The sequence below is a fragment of the Vicugna pacos genome, chromosome 2 (genome assembly GCF_048564905.1).
Source record: "Vicugna pacos chromosome 2, VicPac4, whole genome shotgun sequence".
In the NCBI taxonomy this organism is placed as follows: domain Eukaryota; kingdom Metazoa; phylum Chordata; class Mammalia; order Artiodactyla; family Camelidae; genus Vicugna; species Vicugna pacos.
This window is the reverse complement of record NC_132988.1, coordinates 34,406,966-34,430,560: the sequence shown is the minus strand read 5'-3', so window position 1 is coordinate 34,430,560 and position 23,595 is coordinate 34,406,966. Positions and strand designations below refer to the sequence as shown.

Sequence of the window (23,595 nt, the reverse complement as noted above, 5' to 3'; positions counted from 1 at the left end):
ATACAATAGAGAAAAGACAGTCTTTTCAGCAAGTGATGTTAGGAAAGCTGGACAGCCACATGTAAATCAGTGAAGTTAGAACACACCTTCACACTGTACACAAAAATAAACGCAATGGCTTAAAGACTTAAACATAAGAGAGGACACCATAAATCTCCTAGAAAGGAACATAGACACAACATTTCTTTGAAATAAATCATAACAGTGTTTTCTTAAAAGTTCAGTCTCCTAAGGAAATAAAAGTAAAAGTAAAAATAAACAGGATCTAATTAAAATTAAAAGCTTTTGCACAGCTTATGTGAGGAAGGAAATCATCAACAAAATAAAAGAGAAACCTGCAGAATGGGAGAAAATATTTACAAATGATGTGACTGACAGGGGCTTAATTTCAAACAGAATTACAATATACAGAATATACAAAGAGCTCATACAACTCAATAACAGAAAACAAACAACCCAATCAAAAAATGTGCTGAAGACCTAAAGTGACATTTTTCCAGAAAAGACATACAGATGGCCAATAGGCACATGAAAAGATGCTCAGTATCGCTAATTATCGTAGAAATGCAAATCAAAACTGCAATGAGGTATCACCTCATAGTGGTCAGAATGGCCATCATTAAAAAGTTCACAAACAATAAATGCTGGAGAGAGTGTGAAGAAAAGGGAACCTTCCTACACTGTTGGAGAGACTGTAATTTGGTGCAGCCAGTATGAAACACAGTTTGGAAACTCCTTAGAAAACTTGAGTTACCATATGATCCAGCAATTCCACTCTTGGGCATATATCTGGAGAAAACTCTAATTCAAAAAGACACATGCAACCCAGTGTTCACAGCAGCATAATTTACAATAGCCAAGACATGGAAACAATGTAAATGTCCATCAACAAATGAATGGATAAAGATGTGGTATATATATGCAATGGCATACTAATCAGTCATAAAAAAAATGAAATAATGCCACTGCAGCAACACTGATGAACCTAGAGATTATCATACTAAGTGAAGCAAGTTGAAGAAAACTAGATACCACCTAAATTGCTTGTATGTGCAATCTAAAAAAATATGGCAAATGAACTTACTTACAAGACAGAAACTCACTCAGAGAACAAATTTATGGTTACCAAAAGGGAAGAGGGAGGGAGGAACAAATAAGGAGTTTGAGATTAGCATATACAAACTACTATTTTCTATATAAATGGATAAACAAAAAGGTTCTACTGTATAGCACACGAAACTGTATTAAATACCTTGTAATAACCTGTAATGAAAAAGGATATATATATATATATGAATGACTCACTGCTGTACACCAGAAAGTAACACAGCATTATAAATCAACTATACCTCAATTAAAAAAAGAAAAGAAAAGAAATCAGAAAAGAAAAAAAAGGTGAAATAAAACCGAAGGCTGATGATGCACCAGAGAAACTTATGTGTGTAACCCTCATGCCATTAAAATAGATGAAGTGGTTGGGATAACAGACTGGTATTATGTGTTAAGAGACCTAAATGTTCATGTCTTCTTAAATCCCAATAAAGCAATTTAGGGAAAAATAATTAAATCTGATCTCAGGTTTGTGGTTAATAGTATAGTATTCTACTTCTGTGAACAAAAACAAAAAACAACAAAATGCCCCACATGCCCCACAAATCCGTTCAAGTTCATTTGGAAGAAAGTAATCTCTCTTTCTGTTAATAACAAATAAAACTGCTCTCTTTTAGGGGTTGGTAGATTACTTGCTTTCTGACTTTTCTTCCTCTTTCCTTTTTGCTCTTAAATATAGATAGTGCCCAGTGAGACTTGTCTTTCATCCATATCTCTCTTCTCATGGTTGGCAATTTTAATTGATCTCATGGCTTTTGTTGTTTATATGTAGGTATCTCCAAAATCTAAAATATCAGTCCTGTCCTCTTTACAGAGCTCCATTTGTGATATGTGATTTTTTTTTTTTTTTTTTTTTTGGTCAGAGGATTCTTCCTGAAACACAGATCAGACCATATCTCTTTCTAGATGAGAAAACTACAGACTTCTTAGGAATAGATTATTGAACTTCATCTAGTCTTCAGGGTCTTCCACTAATATGGCTTCTACTTGCTTGTCTTTTTTTTTTTCCCCCTCTCTTAAGCCATTTTTCTCTCATCCTCTTAATACTTCCTTCTAACCCTTTCATAATTTTTTGGGCTTTACCTGATCATTTCCTTGTTTTCCCATTTTTGGATCTTATCCATGCTCCAAGAGTTGTCTTTCAGATTTGCCTTCCAGCTGGGAGTAATCTTTTCTTCCTGGGAACTCCCAAAGGCTTTTTTTTTTTCTCTTTCTTATTGTGGTTAATATCCTTTCCATTGTACTGTGGTTATTTATGTGCACGTTACTGGTAGTTGTTAAGTTCTTTGAAGTCTGGATTTATGTCTCATCTGTTTCCTGTTTACATTATCTGGTACATAGTTCATAATGTATATTAAGTAAAGAGCTATCTTGTTTTGGGAGCATTTTGTGGGGAACAAAATTTTGAGGATAATTCATTAATATACCAAGGGCATAAAAGATTATCTCCATAAGGATCCACAGAACTATATTTGGAAGTAATTTTGGTAAAGGAAGAAATACAAAAATTAGATATATAAATGAAACCTTGGATCACTCATTCAAGCCATTTGCAGATAGATGAAAAGTAATTTTTAATGTCATCTAGAGTAGAATATAGACTTAACAGTGTGTTCAGTCATTTAAAGTTACTTATACAAGACCTGCAAAGAGAAACATTTTGTTTTTCTGTAGCATTTCTATGCAGCTCACATTTTATAAACTCATAATTTATTTCTTGATATTGTTGAAATTGTTTTAGGATATTATTGTTTCTTAAATGATTCTGTTTCCCTTCTTGCACAGTAAAAAAAAATTTTTTTTTATTATTTATTTGTTTTGCAGGTAACCTGGTCAGATATAGGAGGCCTGGAAAATATCAAACTGAAATTGAAACAGGCTGTGGAATGGCCCTTGAAACATCCAGAGTCTTTCACTCAGATGGGTATTCAGCCACCTAAAGGAGTTCTTCTGTATGGGCCACCTGGATGCTCTAAAACCATGATTGCAAAGGCTTTGGCCAATGAGAGTAGACTGAATTTTCTAGCTATAAAGGTGGGGGGTTAAATTGTTTAATTGCTACTCTCTCTTCCAGTCCCGCTACCATCCATTCTCTGTTTCCTACCCTTAGGAGAACATGAAAGTGCATCTTAAAGTGTAGTTGATTTCTATTTGAGGTTGCTGGCAATATAATATAGGGAGATGAGAAGTAATTAATTAGTGCATGTAATCACCAAATCATGGTGCACAGTAGAAGACTGCTTTCTTTAGTTTCATGAGTATCAATAATTTTTATACTCGTGTATTCGAAACCAGTCTTCTTTGGTTTCTACATTTTTTAATTGTACTAATCAGTTTTACTAAACCAAGACAGTTATATTTTCTTGCATATTAGTATCTCACTCTTTTGTGATCCAAGAAAACAGTTCCAGGTGCTAACAGGACTGCTTTCTGACCTTTCTTAGTATTACTTAAAAATATATTTATTGCCACTTTGGAATATGAAACCTTTCATAACTTTACAGTTTCACTTTTGTCTTTTTTCATGGTGAGAAAATGATAAAAAGGTTCTTTGAAAGGTTTGTCTTGGACACTCTTCATGTAAAATAACCAACCATGTATTATTAACTTACATGCACCTTTTCATTAAGTTTTTAATTATTTTACGTCACACACACAAAAGAGAAGAGATGATAAGAAATTCTCTTAATAAATTGAGTTCATACTTGCTGAGAGATGATTACATATTCTATTTACTAATTTTTATTTAATGTAGATTTTTATTCAATATACAATTTAGTGTTGTTTGACAGTATTATCCAATTTTTGAATCTGGGTGGAGGGTATATTTAATGAACAATGGGTGTTCATTTTACTATTCTTTTAACTCTTCTATATGTTTTAAAATTATGAAAAAAATTGGGAATGTGAAAAAGTAATTTTCTCTGCATTTTCATTGTTGCTTTTATCTTGGTTTGATTAATGCTTATGAGAAGAGCTAAAGTAGCTATGTCATATATCATAGTAGCTTATGTATGAGGAAATCAAGTCAGAGAAGTTAGGAATTCACATTGTATTGTTTCTATTTTTATCTTCTACGAAGAAAAAAGTTGTCTTTTGTTTCCAACGTAGATGTTTGTTGTCTGAAGGAGTTAAGTGTTATAATTGAATTTGAATTTTTTGAAACAGTGTCTTACACATTGGGAAAGTGATCAGAAAGAAAAATAGACATTGTAATTTTCTAGCCTGTTGGGAAACACAAACATTTTGGATGTACTGAAAAGAGAAACTCCCTAACACTTTTTGCAATGGTAATTACCTTTAATTCACAAGATAAAGAATTTTAAAACTTTAAACATTTCTTTCTCTGAGTTTATGAAAGAACCCTTTAGCTTCCCCTGTGCATCTTTTCTAAACAGTGATTACAAGATTTATATTCTACTCAGAATTAAGACTTCTCCTTGGCTTGTGTGGCCTCTTAATATCCTTTGGCATCTGTATGTGTTTTTGTGCAGACTGTAGCACTTGACATATGCTTAAGTTTAGTTTGTCATCTGGGTCAATTACGTCAAAATATTTTCCAGTTGAAATTTCCTCTCTGCTTCTCTCTTGCTTTTTGTCTGGCGTGCTACAATAGATTAATTATCCTTGTATAGCTGGGCTGCTTTACTTTATGAAGAAGTGTTACTGATTCTGGAAGAAGGGTGGTTAGACCTCTGACAGGGATTTTCAGCAAGTCCTTTATTAGCTGTATTGGTGAGTATAAGAATGTATGAGCTTAGTATATCTTTGATTTAGGGGGAAATTTTCTTCTAATGCTTGTCTTAGAGAGGAATTGTATAAAATACAGCCAAAAAACAAAACAAAAACAGAACAAAGCAAAATACATCCTGTATTCAGGAAAAACCTGTATTCAAAGCAGTGTACAAGTCAAAGTAATTACTATTGTTCATTTAACTAGATCCTCTACTGTTCTGTTATCAAAAGTACAAAATAATCTGAACTTGGTAAGTTCCAAGTTCATCTTTAAGCTTTTAAAAAATTATATAGGCTAGTCTGTAAATCATAGAGCTTTCATTTTTCAAATATTGCATGGGAAACTGCATCGATACTTTTTCTATATACTGAATGCTTAAAGATTAGTTTCTAGGATTATAAATAAGTTAATGATGTTTAGGAAGGTGAGGTGACTTTTCCAAGTCCAAGTGATGGTGGTAAAACTGAAATTTGATCTCAGGACATTTTAACTCCAGAGTCTGAGCACCGAACTACTGTATTATACGGTCTTCTGTTTCCCTCCTCCTCACCCCAAGTACATTTAGTATCTAGTGCTTTTTTCATTAATTACACCAAGTTACTGGAGAAGGTAGTTCAGGCAAGTTCAGAGAAGTGGAAAATGTTTCTGGAACCTAGTTTAAAAATAATTTTGTTTCTCTAGGCCAAAGAAAACAGAAAAATAGCCTGGCTGTTGGTTGGAAGTTGGTTGGGAGAATAAGAAAGGGTAATCACTGTCAAAGAAACAGGAACCTGACATATTAAATGGAAGTGCATGGAAAAAGACTAGTGGTTGAATACTGTGGAGCTTGAAGTTTACCTGTTAGTATATCATTTGTGCTCTTGAGATTGAGTATGTTACAATGAATAAAGCACTAAGCTAGGAATCAGATAGCTTTGGTTTGATTTCTAATACTAGCACTTTTTAGCTCTGTAACTCTAAACAAGTTCTCTAAGACTTAGTTTTTTCATCTATATAGGCTTTTTGAGAGGATTATATTTTAAAGGATTATATTATATTAAAAACGTAAGTGATAAAGTGTTGGAGAGCATAACTACTTAACTCCCTAAGTGTAGGCTGCATTCCACAGGGTGCAATGCAGAAAGGAGGGAGGGGCAGGGTTTCTTCGTAGTGGAGAAACCTGACAGACACTACCTCAGCGAGGTCATCAAGGTTAACATCATCAGTGATCAGTCCTGTTATTAGTGTGTACCGTGTGTACCGTGTGTACCCTTGTATGACGTGATGAGAATGGCACTTTATTTCCGGGGTCTTCCTCCCACGCACTCATAATCCATGGCAAAGTATGTGAAATCATCAGGGAAACCCAAATTGGAGTAAAATACCTTGACCAGTACTCCTGAAGCTGTCAAGGTCATCAAAAATAAGGGCAATCTGAGAAACTGTCACAGTCAAGAGGAGCCCAGTGAGACAGGCTAAATATACCGTTATGGTTTCCTGGATAAGATCCTGGAACAGTAAAAGGTCATTAGGTAAAAACTAAGAAATCTGAAAAAACTGTGGACTTTGGTTAATAATAGTATATTAATATTGGTTTATTAATTGTAACAAATGTACCATATTAATATATGACAAGAATAGGGGAAACAGAGTATGTATTGGGGGTAGGGGTGGGTATATGGGGATGTCTTTGTACTCTATGCTCATTTCTTCTGTAAACCTTAAACTTTACCAAGAAAACAAGTCTACTAATTATATAAGAGTTTTAAGGATGATATCACAGACAGGGGCATATTATGTCCAGATTCAGTGAATGTAACTGAAGTTAAAAAAGATCAGCTCAGAGTTACTGCACTATACGGGATGACTGGATGCAGGGAAAGAGGAGAATCATGGGGGAATTGTCAGTTCCTTTGGTGAGGGCTTCGGAGGAAGACCTTCTTTCCTAGTCATCATCCCACTGTTCATGATGATAGTGGAAAGTTACTGAGAAAAGCCCTGGGACAAAGTTGGCTAGAGAAATTGGGTTTAGGACTGCCCTGAGCTTGCCTGTTTCTCTGCAGTTCTCAGTTGAAGGCTATATAGGTATATGTTGGTTCTGGCCCCAGACCCAGACCCCAACATTATAAAGAATACTTTCTTTCAGTGTTTTGGTTATTTTTTTTCTTTCACCTTGGGTACAGCTTCTAATTTAGAGTCTCACCAGGAACTATGTCCAGTTTTCATGTCTTTTGTGAACCCTAACTTTTTATTCTTCTTCTATAGATTTATTGCCATTTGGGGTCATCTATAGCCTGAAACCTTTTGAGTTTCTATTTAATTTCCCTTAGAGTTTTTTTTTTTCAACTTAAAAAAATCCCTTTACTTTTTCAAATAGTGCTGTCCTATGTGCCCCATACTCTTAAGTTGATGGTTATTAGCATCAGTATTAAGTAAAGATAAAAACTTAGTTTTATCACTGTTTGAATGGCTATTAGGTAATAACTAATAGCGATTTATTATTCTTAGGACAAATAGAATACTTACTGTGCCATTGTCAGTATCACAAGTTATGTACAAGTTAGATTGGATTTACTTGAATTTGGCATTATTTGTGCACAATATAAACTGACATGTTAAAATTGCACATCATATGTTAAAACTGTATGTTAATATTTTTGAGTTGGGCTTCTGTCAGATAAAACTGCTATATAAAAATGATATCTTGACATGAAAGTATTCTATAAAATACTTTTTTGTATTTTTGGGTAAAAGTAAAAAATAACAATATACATAACAGATAATAAAACGTTTAACATTTGGAATCCAGGAAGACCTAGAGAAATTTAGAAAGAGAACAATGCTTTTAGACTTCTAAGAAGTTTACTTAATAATAGAGCATTCTGTTGTTGGGTTGGCTCAAATTTTTATTCATGGATTCCAGCTGAGAGAGATCAGTTGTTTTTTCCTTCTTTGAAATCTCTTTTGAATGAAGTTTAACTGGAGTTGAAATAAATATTACAATTTCATTTCTGTAGCACTTTAAAAATATTTGTAAATGTTTTACTATCAACAAGGATTCAAATATGTATTAAGCACCTTCTACACCCGAGGCACTGTACATGGTAAACAAAGATACATTAGATAGGTTCCTTGCTATCTACCGACTCATAATTTAGTGAGAGAGACATTTGACCAAACAAGGGATATAATGAAATGGGTAGCATTTATAATCTTGATGGTTAATTTTATGTGAGAAATGAGAAGGAAAGGGAGAAATCAAAGGTGAATAAAATGTTTACTTTTGATGACTGGCAGGTGGAAATACCCTAACTCTAGGAAGAGTTAGCATATGAAAAGGAAGTAACTGGAATTTAGGTATGTGGAGTTTGAAATGCCTTTGGAAGATACGGCAGATATGTCCATAAGGCTGTTGAATATGGGTTTGTAGTTCTAGAGAATAGTCATTTCTAGAGATGAAAACACGGTAGTTGAGACTTCGTGTTTAAAATGCTGCACAGTAGTCAGTAAAGGAGATTGAGAGTTACAAGAGAGGTCAGTAATAATATCAGAGATTCTCTTATCACTTAATATGAGAGCGTGTACACGTGTACACGTTACAGTTGGCTTCCTTGTAGTCAGCATGGTCCCCACAGTGTAAGTTCTGAAGAAATGTGTCATTTTCTTTTCCTGAATGAATGAATTGTGGGGGAGGTTTGCATTATACTTTCTGAGAAAACAGCTTGAATTCTGTTTCCTTCCCTGCCAGCCCCCTCTCACTTTTTAGGGTTTACTTGCACATGGCATTTCTTGCCTAGCACTTAATGCCTGTTTTCAGACTCTTTGAAGTGCTCTCTCAAAATGGCCTTCTCTATATGCTGATGCTGTACTTTTTATTAATTTTCAAGATCCTTTACTCACATTGCATGTATGTAATTCTATCTCATATGAGTTTGGGTTTTTATGAGCATATTCCGTAACATTTAACCATAGTTAACACTTGGGTTAACTTGCCTTCCCTAGACATTTTGGAACTTATAAAAACTTGATTTGAATTATAATAGCCAAAAGCAACAGGCAGGTGTCAGACACATTTAAAAAGCCCTGGGGAAGACTGGAAAAACCCAGTAGTGATTAAAGAGGCAGAACTGCAAGAGCATGAGGTATAAATATTATACGTGAATTTGTGACTGGTGTAGTGTGAAATACTGAAATACAGTAACAGATAAGTCAGATTTAGTTTTTACTGGATTATTAGAACAGTTGGACAAATTTTTACATGTATCTGGGTTGTTTTTGTTGTTTTATAAACTGGAACTCATGAAATCTTGGCATGGAAACATTAAAAATAACAGTACCCCTAGAGAAGCCAATTCATGGCATTCAGCTTACTTTTGATAGTTTTTCTTGGTCACCCTTATCAATAAAGTACTTGTATAGGCAGGTGAAATGTGGCAGAACTAGCATAACATAGTTATTTGGTAAGTAAAATTGGAAGAAAATAACCTTACCTAGTTTCATCAGCCTTGTCTATTCTAGGGATTTATGTATTTTTAAAGAGTTAAGTAATTTATTAGCAAATGTGGGACTCATAAGACCTTACTATGTGTACCTAACCCTTATAGTTCAATATTAATGGTCTCTTGTTTATAATGGGTATCGAATATTCTTATTTTTAAATTAACCTATGCTAGCAGCTATTTATTCAGAGTTAGACTTTCCCTTCCACTTGATCTGTTCCCACAAATACATTTGAATTTGAATTGTTGGTTCCGTGTATACTCTTAAGGGGACATTTCCCTTTTTAAACTTTTTTTTTTTTGAACTTGGAGAAAACAGAAGGCATCATAGTTTTTTGAAAGCATAGTATCCCGGGAACCCAAATCCTGCATTCTTAGCATCATTTCTGCCATTTAACTTTTCTAGGACTTTCGGCATTTCACTTTGTGCTTTGTTTTCCTCAGCTTTTAAGTGAGGTAGGTTAAAGTAAATGGCTTCTAAAGCCCTTCCACTAATAACATCCTACAAGTTGCTCACATAATGCTTATATTCTAGTCTGTTGCTTATTCTTTTGCCTGCTGGTGGCTGAACATTTGGGACATTTCCTCTAATTGTCAGCTGTAATGGTTAAGAGACTTGACTCCCAGTTCTACCATTTACTAATCTGTGTCTTAGCAAATTACTTAACTTCTTTTTTTTTAAACTTCATTTTTTTCCCTCTAAAGTTACTGTGATGATAGTATTCACCTCGGAGGACTGTTATAAGCAATAAAGGGGATAGTACCTGTCAAGCATTTAGCAAGATTTCCTTAGCTGATGCTAATTTCTGCTTCTATTTTTCATAATTGGATGTATATTTAACCTCAAATAAAACAAAAAAGTATAGCAGCATAGCTTATGATCCCTTAAGTTTTTTGTTAGTGTTAGAATAAAATGTAGTATGTATCTTTAAACTGAACTTAATCTTTTGCAGCTGGTTGTATCAGAATATAGTGATTTTTTTGGTGGGGAGCAATTTGAACTTCAAACTCAGAATAACCTTCTTTGGTGATGGTATTGCCTTGACTTCATATAGAATTTTGGCTTCATATAATGTGTCGGTTCAGCTACTGGTGTTGCATTTTTAGGCCAGTCATCTAGGCAGGATTCCTCAGCTGTAGTTCTGTACAAAACCACTTGTTCCCTGGAGACCTTACAGAACTTTTGATTACTGCTATGACTTAGAAGTAATATTGACTTGAATTAGTTTAACCCAGATTTTCTTCACAATACTAAATTCTTAGGTTAGATTTTGAAATCGATTTGATTTTTTTGTTTGTTTATTTTGTTTCTGGAGAGAAAGCATTGTTTCTTATCCACAGGTTTTCTGTAGCCCACCTCTACGTGGTAGTAGAATGGCCCTTCACTGGTTGAGGCTTTAGACTACATTTTCACATTTTCAGCAAAATACTGTCTGTTTGCCTATACATCAGATATTTAAAACATATTAACCTTTCTGTTATCAGTAGCACAATATTGATATTGTATTCTCAGATCATGAAATGATCATAACCTTGTACTTTCCAAAATTAATATTCAGGTTATCTTCTTTTTTAGAGTCAGCTCTATGGAGAACTGTAATCATTTCTCCAGATTCTCTAACTGCTTCCTTTCAGTTAAGCCAGATAATGAGAAGGCAGTGTATATACATTGATTACATTGCCTATTTAAATGACTGTCTTCATTTAGATTACTATTTCATGTCACGCCCTTGACTTTTATGGAGAGTTGCAATAAGAATAATAACAGTAATACAGAGTTTGCATGATAATAATTACAATAAAAGTAACTGGTACACTAACAGTTTCCTTTCTGATTATTTTCAGGTCACACTTGTCTATTAGTCACTGTAAACTGAATAAAATTATGCATAAAATTTTCTTATCCCTTCCTCACTCTCCCCACTCCAACCCCTCCCCAACAAAAACTTATTCTCCTGATTGTCGAAAGCTTGATTTATTTAATGAGCCCTGATTATTTTGTTGTTTACTTTCTTAAGTCTTTGTTCATAGCCCCCTTGGAGTAAAAGTGTAATTTATATAATATGAGTGGAGCAGACCTTGTTTTGCACTGTAGTGCAGGACTCTAAAAATGTTCATGCAAGGTGAAACGATACAAAATGATCTTAATAATCAATGGGAAAATTGTAACTATTCTATGACCTTTAAACATTTGGCAAAACATTAAGAACTCTATAGAAGTATATAAGGCCGTGGGTTTTGGCTGTATAATAGCTTTCTTTCTTGTCTACCTGCTTCCAAACTGTCTTTGTTACCCCAGCCCTTCATTCATATTTGATGTATAGACTCCATTTTATGAGAACACTGTAATTTATTTACCCATTTTATATTAATGAATTTTTAGATTTTTCCAAGTTTAGTTTTTTGTTGTTGTAAAGAATGCTTCAGTAATATTTTTGTACGTCCCCTTGTGTGTATGTACAAGAGTTTCTCTAGGATATATATACCTAGAGGTAGAAGTTTGTCATTGGGCATGAATAACTTAAACATGACTAGATATTTTGAAATTGGTTTTTTAAGTGTCAGTGATTTTTTGCCTTAATATTTTGATCAATTTTTAAAAATATTTTGTAGGCCAGGTTTTTCACTTAGTAATCATGTCATTGATACTTTTGGTGACTTTTGATCTCATTCAATAAAAATGAACTGTTTCAAATTGTATGAGATTATTCTAGATCAGGGGTCAGCAGACTATAGCTTTTGGGCCAAAGCCAGCCTGCAGTTTATTTTAACCTAGCCCTCTGGTTAAGAATGAACTTTATATTTTTAATAGGATGTTTGAAAGAAAGTGAATAATATGTGATACAGGCTGTATGTGGCCTACAGTGCATAAAATATTTACTGTTTGGCCCTTCACATTTTATCTTCTGCAGTCCCACAATACTTGGAAAATGCCTTCAGGTTTATATATCTCACTGATAGCCAAGAGTGTAAATTTTGTGTTCCTATTATACAGTCTAACCTGTGTCTAAAAACAAACTTGTAAAATTGATTTGGTATTAAGTTGTTGCTATTTCCTCAATATACTTTAAAATGAGAACATTGTGTCTCAGCATAACTAGTGTTTCATTGTTTGTCTTTATTCACATTAATGCCATCTGAGGCTGTATTATTTAAGAAATTAAGGTAATCAAATCACCAGTGATGAGGTTAGAGTGATGAGACTTCTCTGTAGTATCTTTGGGAAATTAAGCTTAAAAACCATTCTATTGTATAAACATGATTGCTTACAGACAGTTTAAGTACCACTGCACGAACAATTGATATACTAATTGTAAATAATGTTAGTCCTCCAAAGCACTATCCCAAGCAAGTTTTCTTGATAACTTTGTTTGCTTACAGATAGTTTATGTATTCCTTGGTTGTTGGTAGATTTCAGTCAGATGTAGAAGTACCTTTAAATGTTAGATGATATTTTATAATATGCCATAATTATGGTTTTCATGCATTTACCCCCTATTAGCCACAAATATTAATTTTTATTAGATGTGTAATTATTACTCAGAAATAATTTGGAAAGATTATTTTTAAAGAAAAGAGGAAGACATATAAGAAGAATATTTTGGGGGAGTGGGGAGCATTAGAATTAATCTTATTAATGTTATGTAAAATTTACTAATGCATTGTCTTGGGTTAATCAGAAAATCAGGCAGAAGGATAAAACTGACCCTCTCCTTACTTACGTATTTCTGTGTTGATGCTATCAGATAACTCATCTTAATTGAATATGATGAATGTCAGTATCTTTGGAACAACCGGATTTTTGTCAGACTGGACTTTGAGATATTCTTCCTATCCTTTTTTTACTCTTACCTTGACTGTTCTACCGTGTTCCTCACATGCTCTGATCTACTTACTTGTTAAAATACTACCATATTTCAGTGCTTTTGACTCACTCATCGTGGAAGTAGTATAAAAAAAATTAGAAGATTGTTTGCCTTTCATCAGGCATGTTTGTAACTTTTATGCAATAATTTTTTTTCCTAGCCATTAATTTCTTTTTTTTTAATTGAAATAGTCAATTACAACATGTCTTTCTCTGATGTACAGCACAGTATCTCAGTCATGCATATACATACATATATTCATTTTCTTTTTTTTCCATTAAAGGTTATTACAACATATTGAACACAGTTCCCTGTGCTATACCAAAGAAACTATTTTTTAATCTATTTTTATATAGAGAGGCTAACATTTGTAAATCTCAAACTTCCAAATTTTTCCCCTCGCATCCTCTTTCCCCTTAGATAGTTTACTAAGTCTGCAAGTCTGTTTCTGTTTTGTGGATGAGTTCATAGTGTCTCCCCCTCAATTTTTTTTTTAGATACCACACGTGAGTGATATTGTATGGTATTTGTCTTTCTCTTTCTAGCTTACTTTGCTTAGAATGATGATCTCTATGTCCATCCATGTTGCTGCAAATGGCATTATTTTATTCTTTTTATGGCAGAGTAGTAGTCCATTGTATAAATATACCACAACTCTTTATCCAGTCATCTGTCAGTGGACATTTAGATTGCTTCCATGTATTGGCTATTGTAAATAGTGTTTCCAGGAACATTGGGGTGCATATATCTTTTCGACTTAGAGTTCCCTCTGGATTTGGAGTGGGATTGCTGGATCATAGGGTAAGTCAATTTTTAGTTTTTTGAGAAATCTCCCTACTGTTTTCCATAATGGCTACACCAGACTACATTCCCACCAACAGTGTAGGAGGGTTCCCTTTTCTCCACACCCTCTCCAGTATTTATCATTCTTGGACTTTTGGATGATGGCCATTCTGACTGGTGTGAGGTGATACCTCACTGCAGTTTTGATTTGCATTTCTCTGATAATTAGTGATATTGAGCATTTTTTCATATGTCTATTGGCCATTTGTATGTCTTTATTAGACAAATGCTTGTTTAGTCTTTTGCCCATTTTTGGATTGGGTTGTTTGATTTTTTGCTATTAAGTTGTATGAGCTGTTTATATATTCTGGAAATTAAGTCTTTGTCACATCATTTGCAAATATTTTCTCCCATTCTGTTGGTTGTTGTTTTGTTTTTCTTATGGTTTCATTTGCTGTGCAAAAGCTTATGAGTTTATTAGGTCCCACTTGTTTATATTTGCTCTTATTTCCATTGGCTGGATAGACTGCTCTAAGGGAATGTTGCTAAGGTTTATGTCAGAATATTTTGCCTATGTTTTCTTCCAGGAGATTTATTGTGTCTTGTCTTATATTTAAATCTTTAAGCCATTTTGAGTTTATTTTTATGTATGGAGTGAGGGAGTGTTCTAACTTCATTGATTTATATGCTTCTATCCAGTTTTCCCAACACCACTTGTTGAAGAGACTGTCTTTTCTCCATTGTATATTCTTGCCTCCTTTGTCGAAGATTAACTGACCATAGGTCTGTGGATTTATTTCTTGGCTCTCTATTCTATTCCATTGATCTGTATGTCTGTTTTTATGCCAGTACCATGCTGTTTTGATTTCTATAGCTCTGTAATATTGTCTGAAGTCTGGGAAGGTTATTCCTCCAGCTTTGTTCTTTTTCTTCAATATTTCTTTGACAATTCAGGGTCTTTTGTGATTCCATATAAATCTTAGGATCATTTGTTCCAGTTTTGTAAAACATGTCCTGGTTAATTTGATAGGGGTCACATTAAATCTGTAGATTGCCTTTATGCTATAAGTTTTGTTTGTTTCATCTGTTCTTTTTATCTCCCCCCCCCCAACTTTTCCTACTTTCTTTTGGATTAGTTGAGTATGTTTTAGTATTCTAGTTTATCTCTCCTGTTTTCTTGATAGCTCAACATCTTGATTATCCTTTTAAAAAGATACTTGGTCTAGGGTTTATAGTAAATACAATTTACAGTCTATCTTCAAATATTACTGTACCACTTTATGTATAATGTAAAATTCTTAAAGCAATTGACTTACCTTTGGATGGAGAGTTTAGACACCAAGCTCTGGGTATTACATGTACTACTGGGATATTGCTGCTTTTAGGTTCACCTTTTCTAAATTCTTTGATTCGTTCAAACTCAAGTTTATTAGTCTTGTGTATAACTGAAAAGTCAGTGAACTCTGAGTAAAGTCCTAAGAGCTCTTCTACAGTTAAAGTGCATATAGTAACATATATTTCAGCTCATCAGAGACCTTTCTGATTTCTTTCAGGGTCTTGATGTATTTCATATTTTTGAGGCTGCAGAGTAAATCAACTACGGACTCACCTGAAATGTTACTTTCTCTAGGAGCATCCTTGACTCCTAAGTAGCTCCTTTTTTGTGTTTTAGTAGCACCTATGCATGCCTCTGAGCTAGTACTTGTCATCCCATGTGTTAATTATCTTTATAATGTGGCGTCTTAACTGAAGCTAGTTATCACTTATACCAGTTTGTGGCATTAGTTGACATTCTGCTAGGGATTGCTCTTGTGTTTCAGCCAGTCACATTTTTATTTAATTTGCATAAGTTGTTTAGGAAATACTCAAGCCATTGTCTAGTTACATTCCCTAAATTGTCTGAACCCATCATTTGCATGGGATACAACATGAATCTTGTTCAAAATAAGTTTGTGTATCTACACACGTGCATGTACATGTGTGCAGAAAAAGAAGCATGTACATACATGTCTATTGGATTTGGAGTGTAGGGAAGGGTGTCATTAGAAGCCCCATGCTGGAAAGAACAAGAAGAGAAATCTCCCATAGCTGAGAAGGACATCTGGCATTTGTAGGACAAGCTTTATACCAGTGTCTGAAGGAAATATTTGTGGTTATCAGGTAGGAGTTACTATTATTTTTTAATCTCATAACTTCCTGTGATATGATGACTGTATCATGAGAAAGTAAATAGGTGTGCAGTAAAAATGAAAGCCTACTACTTTTTACAATATATGATATTTTAGATACTTAAGAAAGAAAAATCTTAAAATTCAGAAATGTTAAATATCCAGAAAAAAGGACATCTTTGAATCAGTGGTAAGCAGCAAATCACTGGGAGTCCAGCCACTTTTATGGGGATTCTTTTGTTGATAGCCAGCTAGTAAGAAATGATAGAATTTTATTACTAGAGGTTCACACCTTTCATCCTTGGTACCCCTTCTAAAATACGTGAACACAAGAAAGGAAAAGAGATTTCTCATCAACTAGATGGAGTCCTGAGTAGCAGATATCCGAAGGGAGGTTGAGACAAAGACTGAGTGAAGACACTTTGGAGAGTGGCAAGTCATTGTCATTGTCACAGTGTGATACTATGACTGAGGGTTAGCAGTTTTGGTGGTCCTAAGATTTTGTCTATGCAAGTTGTCTTCGCTGGCTGGGATAGTGGCTGAGAAGAGCTTCTTTGGCTCTAGAGATCCATGGAATCAGTGTCTACATGGCCAAGTGAGAGCTGAGTGCTTGAGAGCAGCATTTATATTGGAAATACTCAGGGACTGTAAGATAACATCATGGATTACATGATTCCCATTCCATTTTCAGGGATTATCATGGAGTCATAAAAAGAATAGTCCTGAGGTCTTGCATCTTGCCAGAGAAAGCTATTCATCTAGTATTATATTATTCTGTCTTCGATGCCCAGCACCTTGCCTGATAAATGGATGGATGGGTAGGCAGATTATGAACAAAATATTAAACTGTTACGTTTAGTCACAGCCACTGTATTGATGTGTAGTTTTTGTAGAATGGCTCTAAATTTTGAGGCATAAATAACACCTAGTGAAAATAAGCATGCTAAAGTAACTAAATTAATTAAAAGCAGATTTATTTTCTTTCTTTCATTTTCTCTCTCTTTCTTTTATGTATTTATTTTCCCTTTTATCAAAAGACATATATGATTGGATTTATAAATACACTGAACAATTGTTTCCTTTTCATGCAGGGGCCTGAATTAATGAATAAATATGTTGGTGAATCTGAAAGAGCAGTTAGAGAGGTAAGAAGATTATGCCTTAAAGTGAACTCCGCATAGGAGAACCACACTTCTGTCCTGTACGGTTTTTATTTTGTTTAGGGTTACAAGTTTTGAAATTTCTAAATCCAAATTCCAGTGGCATATTTTTTTTAGGCACATATTATTTTAAAATGTAATTTTGGGCATCTACAATAGTTTGGTTTTGTTTTTAAACATCTTACTATTACCAGCCTTCAGTTTTACCAAGTATCTTTTTAAACAGCTATCAACATTTCCTTCTCCTTCTTTTAAAAAAAAGGCTATGTCTATACTTAACAAAGAACACATGATCTCAGAGTGAGATTTAAATACTTTAACACTAGGTGGTTCTTTAAATCAAATAAGCTTAGTATATGAAAATTTTACTATACTCTCCTTATTTATTTTACCTTTGGTGATTTAGAAAATTAATCCCCCTCCGCTCTCTCAAGTTTTAATGCCAGTGCCTGATTGGCCTGTTGGCCATTCTATATTGCAGAAGCTACAAAACCAGGAAATTCATGCAGAATCAAGGCACTGGAGTAGGGTCACTATAGCAGTTAGACCACAAGTCTTGGGTTTCTTAAGCAGAGATTGGCCTGCCTCACACAGACACCCTGTGTTGTCACTGAAGCTAAGCAAGGACAGGAACACATAAGTACCAATGGAATGGATGGTCTTCATTTGTAAAATGTCCGGGTACCCACCAAGAGTATTAGAGATTAGAATTTTTCGTTTTACATCTAAGAAAAAAATTAAGTTACTTTTTGGCCTTTTTTGCCTTTGACATTTAGATGATGATGATCATATAAAACATTAACTGGTGATGAAAGCACCATCATTGATGAAATATGAAAAAGGTGATGTTTTTTAATGTTAATGTTTTGGTAACTGTTGTGTAATTTTATGGTCATGATACTTGTGACCAGAAAATGGGGGCCTAGGTTATAGGTAGTACCGTTTGGATTTCTTTCTTCCTTTGCTGACTTTTTCTAGGCCATTTCCACATTGCCCCATGGTTGTCTGGCTATTCTTTGATGTTGATAGTCTAAATGACTTCTGGTTTAACCGACCTATGCTCTTACAAGTTTTGGCTATTTTTCCCATATAGTCTTTAGAGAAATGAGCAAGGTGTGTGGCTTTTGGGTTTTTATATGCCAAATTTTGGCTGATTTTACACATTTATGATTTTTCTTTTAAAAATATGTTAATGGTAGATAATTAACTATCACTGAGCTGTTACTATGATCCAGGCATTATGCTAAATGCTTTGCATTCTTTTTTAATTCGGTTCTTAAAATAAACTTCTGAGACAGGCTTTGATCATAATCTCCATTTTATAGATATAGAAATTGAAGTTTAGAGAAGTTAGCCACTGAAAGTCACATAGCTACTAAGTGGTGTCAGTGGGATTTTAATGGAGATTATCTAATTACCTAATCAGATTGTCTCCTACACACCTCTTTGAATATGTGTTGGTGTCTTGTCTCTGTTTGCAAGTAGGCACCATGGAAGAAGATACATTTACATCCATTATGAATTGTGTATACATCTGTTATAGGTTGTATACAAAGTGATTGCGCTGGTAGATTTGTACATAATAGATCTGGTTTTAAATGCAGTTTTAAACTAAAACCAACTACAAGGTTTCCTGGAATTTGCTGATCTTTAGCTAACATGGCTCTCTTTCCACCAGATCTTCCGAAAAGCGAGAGCAGTGGCTCCTTCCATTATTTTCTTTGATGAGCTTGATGCCTTAGCAGTTGAAAGGGGCAGGTAAGAAATATATAATAGGACTGCTATTAAATACCAGCAATTACAGTTTAGAAGAAATAGCATTTCTTATACAAATTTTATTTATTAATACATTTGTCCTAAAATAAAACATTTTTCAATTCATGTATTTTTTTTTCCTCTTATACCCATTTCATGTCATCACTTTATAGTATTTTCATATACAATATTTTTTTAAAGACTGATATCTATTTGGGGTATTTGAGTTAATTTTTATAATTCACTATCCAGAGAGAGCCCCCTGCACTGCTTGTCAAAATTTGGGTTGTTATTAATATATGGTTAAAACTGTAAATAAAGCTCAAGCATAATTTTTGATACACTAGAACCCAATTATAATAAAATGTCATCATACAGATTTTAATATTCTGTGAATTAAATCATGTTTTCTAAAATATCATTAGTTCCAATAGAATAAAAATTAGTATTAATAGCTAGAATAAAAATTAGTATTAATAGCTTTGTTTCTGAATCTCAGACAATAAAGGGGATTATTTATAATATTTCTAATATATATAGTGTATATCTACATATATATATGTAGATATATATATATATATCAGAACTGTTTACAAGTATGATTTTTCCCCCCTACAATTGTTTAGAGATTTTTTAAGGAATATGTATTACAAGTACTTCATGTTGGAGTGTTAATTTGTGTGCTTTCTGCGTAACTTCCTGCTTACACACTTATGAACACATTGGGTATAAAAGTTTTGCTGATGTTATTGCAGTGATGGCAGAAGGCACCTTCTAAGTCTCAGAACTAAATTTGATAAGAGGCATTGCTGCTCTCTTCTTTACTGGATAGAGCTGCCTAATCAGATGAGAATATAACTGTCAATAGGAAACATTTGGAGGTAGCCTGGCCTGCTCTCCACCCCACCCATTCAATATCCTGTAAATACCTACCAGTCTTGTTGTTTTATGAGTTGAAGTACTTGAGAACCTTTTATTACTTTGGAAGTGAGATGGAGCAAGAGGTTACAAACAACTCAAGTTCACCTTGACTGCAAGAGAAGAGAAAGAAGCCAGAGAAGTTTGCTGAAGTAGGGTGATCTGCCACATTTATGTGACACCAGAGACATCTGGTTTTGGAGCCTAAAAAGGAACAGGATAGGAAACATTGTTAAATATGAGCCAGATGGGAGGTGGAATATGTAGCAGAGTTCTCATAAAGTACTTTTGAAATATAATGGTATAAGAAACCAGACAAGGCACTTGGTAGACATAACCTGTTTTTGCAGACAATTTGACTCAGTAGGAATTTGCAAATGTATTAGAGATGCTGATAACTTGCAGCCTGTATATATCATTTATTCTGATAGTCTTCATATTGTGAGCTCTTCCTCAGTAACTCATTCAGATAAAGTACAAATAAATTCTGTGAAGTTTCCTTTGCATAAGAAGAATTTTTGGCTGAGTTAGTTGATATTTCAGAAAACAAAGATAAGACTGAATAGCAAATATAATGTTAATGGTCCAATTAGTTTTAGTTACACTTTAGTTGCACTAAGTCCTGTAGTTTGGTTTTAATAACCATTAGAATCTCATAGAATGATATTTTATTTTCAGTTGGGTTTTTTCCCCCATAATTGTGTGATGGACCAGCATTACCTAGAAAGTGATTGTTGTATCTAATTAGATTACTATTACCTGAAAGCTAAAACAAATAAAAGCTCCATACATACATTTTTGTTCTTCAGCTATTTGAATTGAACACAATTTCTAGAAATTAAAAAAAACAGCTGTTGGTACAGAGCTAAAGTATAAAATTCCCAAGATACTTAAAACAATTTTATACATTGTTAAAGAAATAGAAAATATAGGAAAACATGGAAAAATAAGAAAATCCAACAACTAGGAATTTTTGAAATAATTTTGGGCTGTAGAATATTCATTGCTTTCATTTTTTTCAAAGTTATTATCTGCTTTCTATTATAATATTAAGATCAAACTCAATATAACTAGTCCAGAAATGACAATGCCTAAGAAGACTATTTCTTCTTATCAGGATTTTAATTTCCAAACTTGAGATGTTTAACAAATTGAGCCGTGAATTATGACACATGCTCGTCCTGACTATTCTGTGCATGTTAAATCAATTATTTTGACTATTTGAACTTAATCAGGTTAGCCATGAAACTGAGGGTTGCAACCTGCGCATTGTAAATAGAGCATAGACATACTATTTGCTTAGCTTTAGAAATGTTTGTGCTTTCGGAAAGAGAAGTTTTTCATGCTTATAAAATCGTCTGTTTACAACCACTATTTTCTCCTCTTCCCTGTCCCATTTATGTCTCTGTGGGACCTGGAAAATAAGTAAGCCTGCTATTTACTTCTTTTTTTTCTGTATGCTCATTTAAATTATGGATGTTCTGAATAAGATTTTTTGTCTTAGTTCATATTATGAGTTGGAGGAAATGTAAGATTTCCTTTGGAAAGTGCTTTAATGAGCTCTATAACATTTGGGAAAATTGAAAATGCTATTAAAGTAGCATAGCTCTTTGGAAAGTGGATAATATGGTATGGAGTAAGGCACTGAAACAGGGAAGAGATTTGAATTATACTGTGCTAATAATAATATTGGTTAATATTTATTTAGTGCTTATCGTTTACTAGGAACTATTTTGAGTGCTTTACAGGTAAAGAAAAAACTCACGAAAAGGCACCTGCATTGATTTGAAGTAGAATATTGTACAGTTGGCTCCAGTACTCTGCCCTGCCTCCCAGCTAGCTTAAATTTTTACTTTTTTCCTGATTATAGTGGGGAGGAAGAGAGCAGGCTGGGCAGGAAGTCATCAGTCAGTCTTGTCTTAGGCAACAGTTCTGTCCCCAGAAACGGAGAAGTGTAGGACAAGTCCCCATGTACTGCATTCTTTTGGCCCAGTCTCCTCTGACTGAGGAAATGGCCACTAGACTAACCTAGAGACTCCTAGATCAACTTCCTCTGTCTAGGACAGTCCAGCTAGTGACAGGATCCTGAATCATTCTCACCAGCTGACGTTAATTGCCTGGTAATGCCAAACTTCAAGCAGAACTAAAGAGGTTTGGAACTAGGAACATCTCTCTCCAATTTAGTTAGTGTCACTAGCTGCCGGGTCCATCTTATTTATTTAGTTAACTTCCAAATAAAGTGACTCCCTTTGGATCTCACTTACTATGTTACGGCCTTTTGCTTGTATTAAACTTCTGATCATCATCACAATCCCAGGAGATGTAGGGTCTCTTCTCATCTCCACTTTACAGGTGAGGAAACGTAGGTGTATAGATCTATAAATAACTTACTCAGCATCACGTATCACAAATAGCCAGGCTGGCATTTGAATTCAGGTATTTCGACTCTAGAGCAGATACTCTAAGCCACTTTTTCACTCGACCACCACACTACAGATTCCAGGATTTCAGGTCCAAGTACTTAATTAATTAACCTTTCAAGATTGTATTTACTGTGTATTTTCTCTGTGACTTACATTGGTAATGACTCTGCCTGTCTAACCAGGCTCTCATAAGACTCCTTTGTAGGCATTCATTCATTTACATATTCAGTAAGTATTTATTGACTACTTTTTCTGCAACAGGGTTTGTGTTGGGGATAAAACAGAGCAAAGGACCTAAGAGCAATTTCCTTAACCTCTTCAAGCCTTTGTTTCATTTATAAAATGGAGATAATACTAATAATAAGTTCCAGGTTGTTGGAATTGAATACATGTAAAGTGCATCATACAGTACCTGGCATTTAGTTAACTGCTTAAGACACTTTAGTGTTTCTCATAATTTCTGCATTCATATTCTTAAAATAATGATCATTTTCATAAAAATAGAAATATAGTAATAGAGATAGAAATGAATCCTGCCCCAACAGACTTCACATTCTAGTGGAGAAAACTGAAGCATTTGGGAAATTAGAAAAAGCATTCTACAGATGGCAGGCACTGTAGCATTTCATTAGTCTAAGATGCCATTAGTTGTAAGACATGTCATTATTTTACATTAATGAAGAAAAATGCAACCCTAAACTATGAAATGGTGCTGAGAAATTACGAACTCCAATGACATCCTGATTTCAAGAATTTTAAATATGAAAAATTAGTATTTTTGAAATAAAAGAAAGACATTATTTTTTGGGAGAAAGAGAAGATGATCTATTCTGTTTTTCTAAAACTAATGCTATAATATAAAAAATACTTGGGATATTTTATGACTAATATGTAAAAATGATTATATATATGGAAAATGAAAAAGATTAAGTGCTCAGTTAAAAGCTGACTGATTGATATATTCTGTGAGGTATTAGAGAATCTGTGATATTAAAAACTGTTTTCTTATGTAGCTGTTCCTGCACTTAATAGTCCTGAATTGGTTTCCACTTGGAGTGGTTGGGGGAAAAAGAAAGAAGTTCTAAGCCAGTTTTCATTGAAAATGAAGATTCCAGGCTTAGCAACATTCTGAAAAGAGCTCTGAGTTTTAAAGTAATGATCAGGAAATGGAGTACCCTCTTTTGCAGCATAGCCAGAT

At 34.0% G+C, this 23,595-nt stretch overlaps 1 protein-coding gene across 3 annotated transcripts in view; it reads left to right on the top strand.

The window, feature by feature from the left end:
• AFG2A (AFG2 AAA ATPase homolog A) overlaps positions 1 to 23,595 on the top strand; it is a 291,836-nt gene that overhangs the window by 63,928 nt on the left and 204,313 nt on the right. For all 3 annotated transcript variants that reach the window (XM_031691715.2, XM_072938051.1, XM_072938062.1), the window contains exons 11-13: positions 2,935 to 3,144; positions 17,233 to 17,286; positions 18,980 to 19,059. In XM_031691715.2, coding sequence (XP_031547575.1) covers positions 2,935 to 3,144; positions 17,233 to 17,286; positions 18,980 to 19,059 — 344 coding nt within the window. The remainder of the gene's footprint in view (positions 1 to 2,934; positions 3,145 to 17,232; positions 17,287 to 18,979; positions 19,060 to 23,595) is intronic.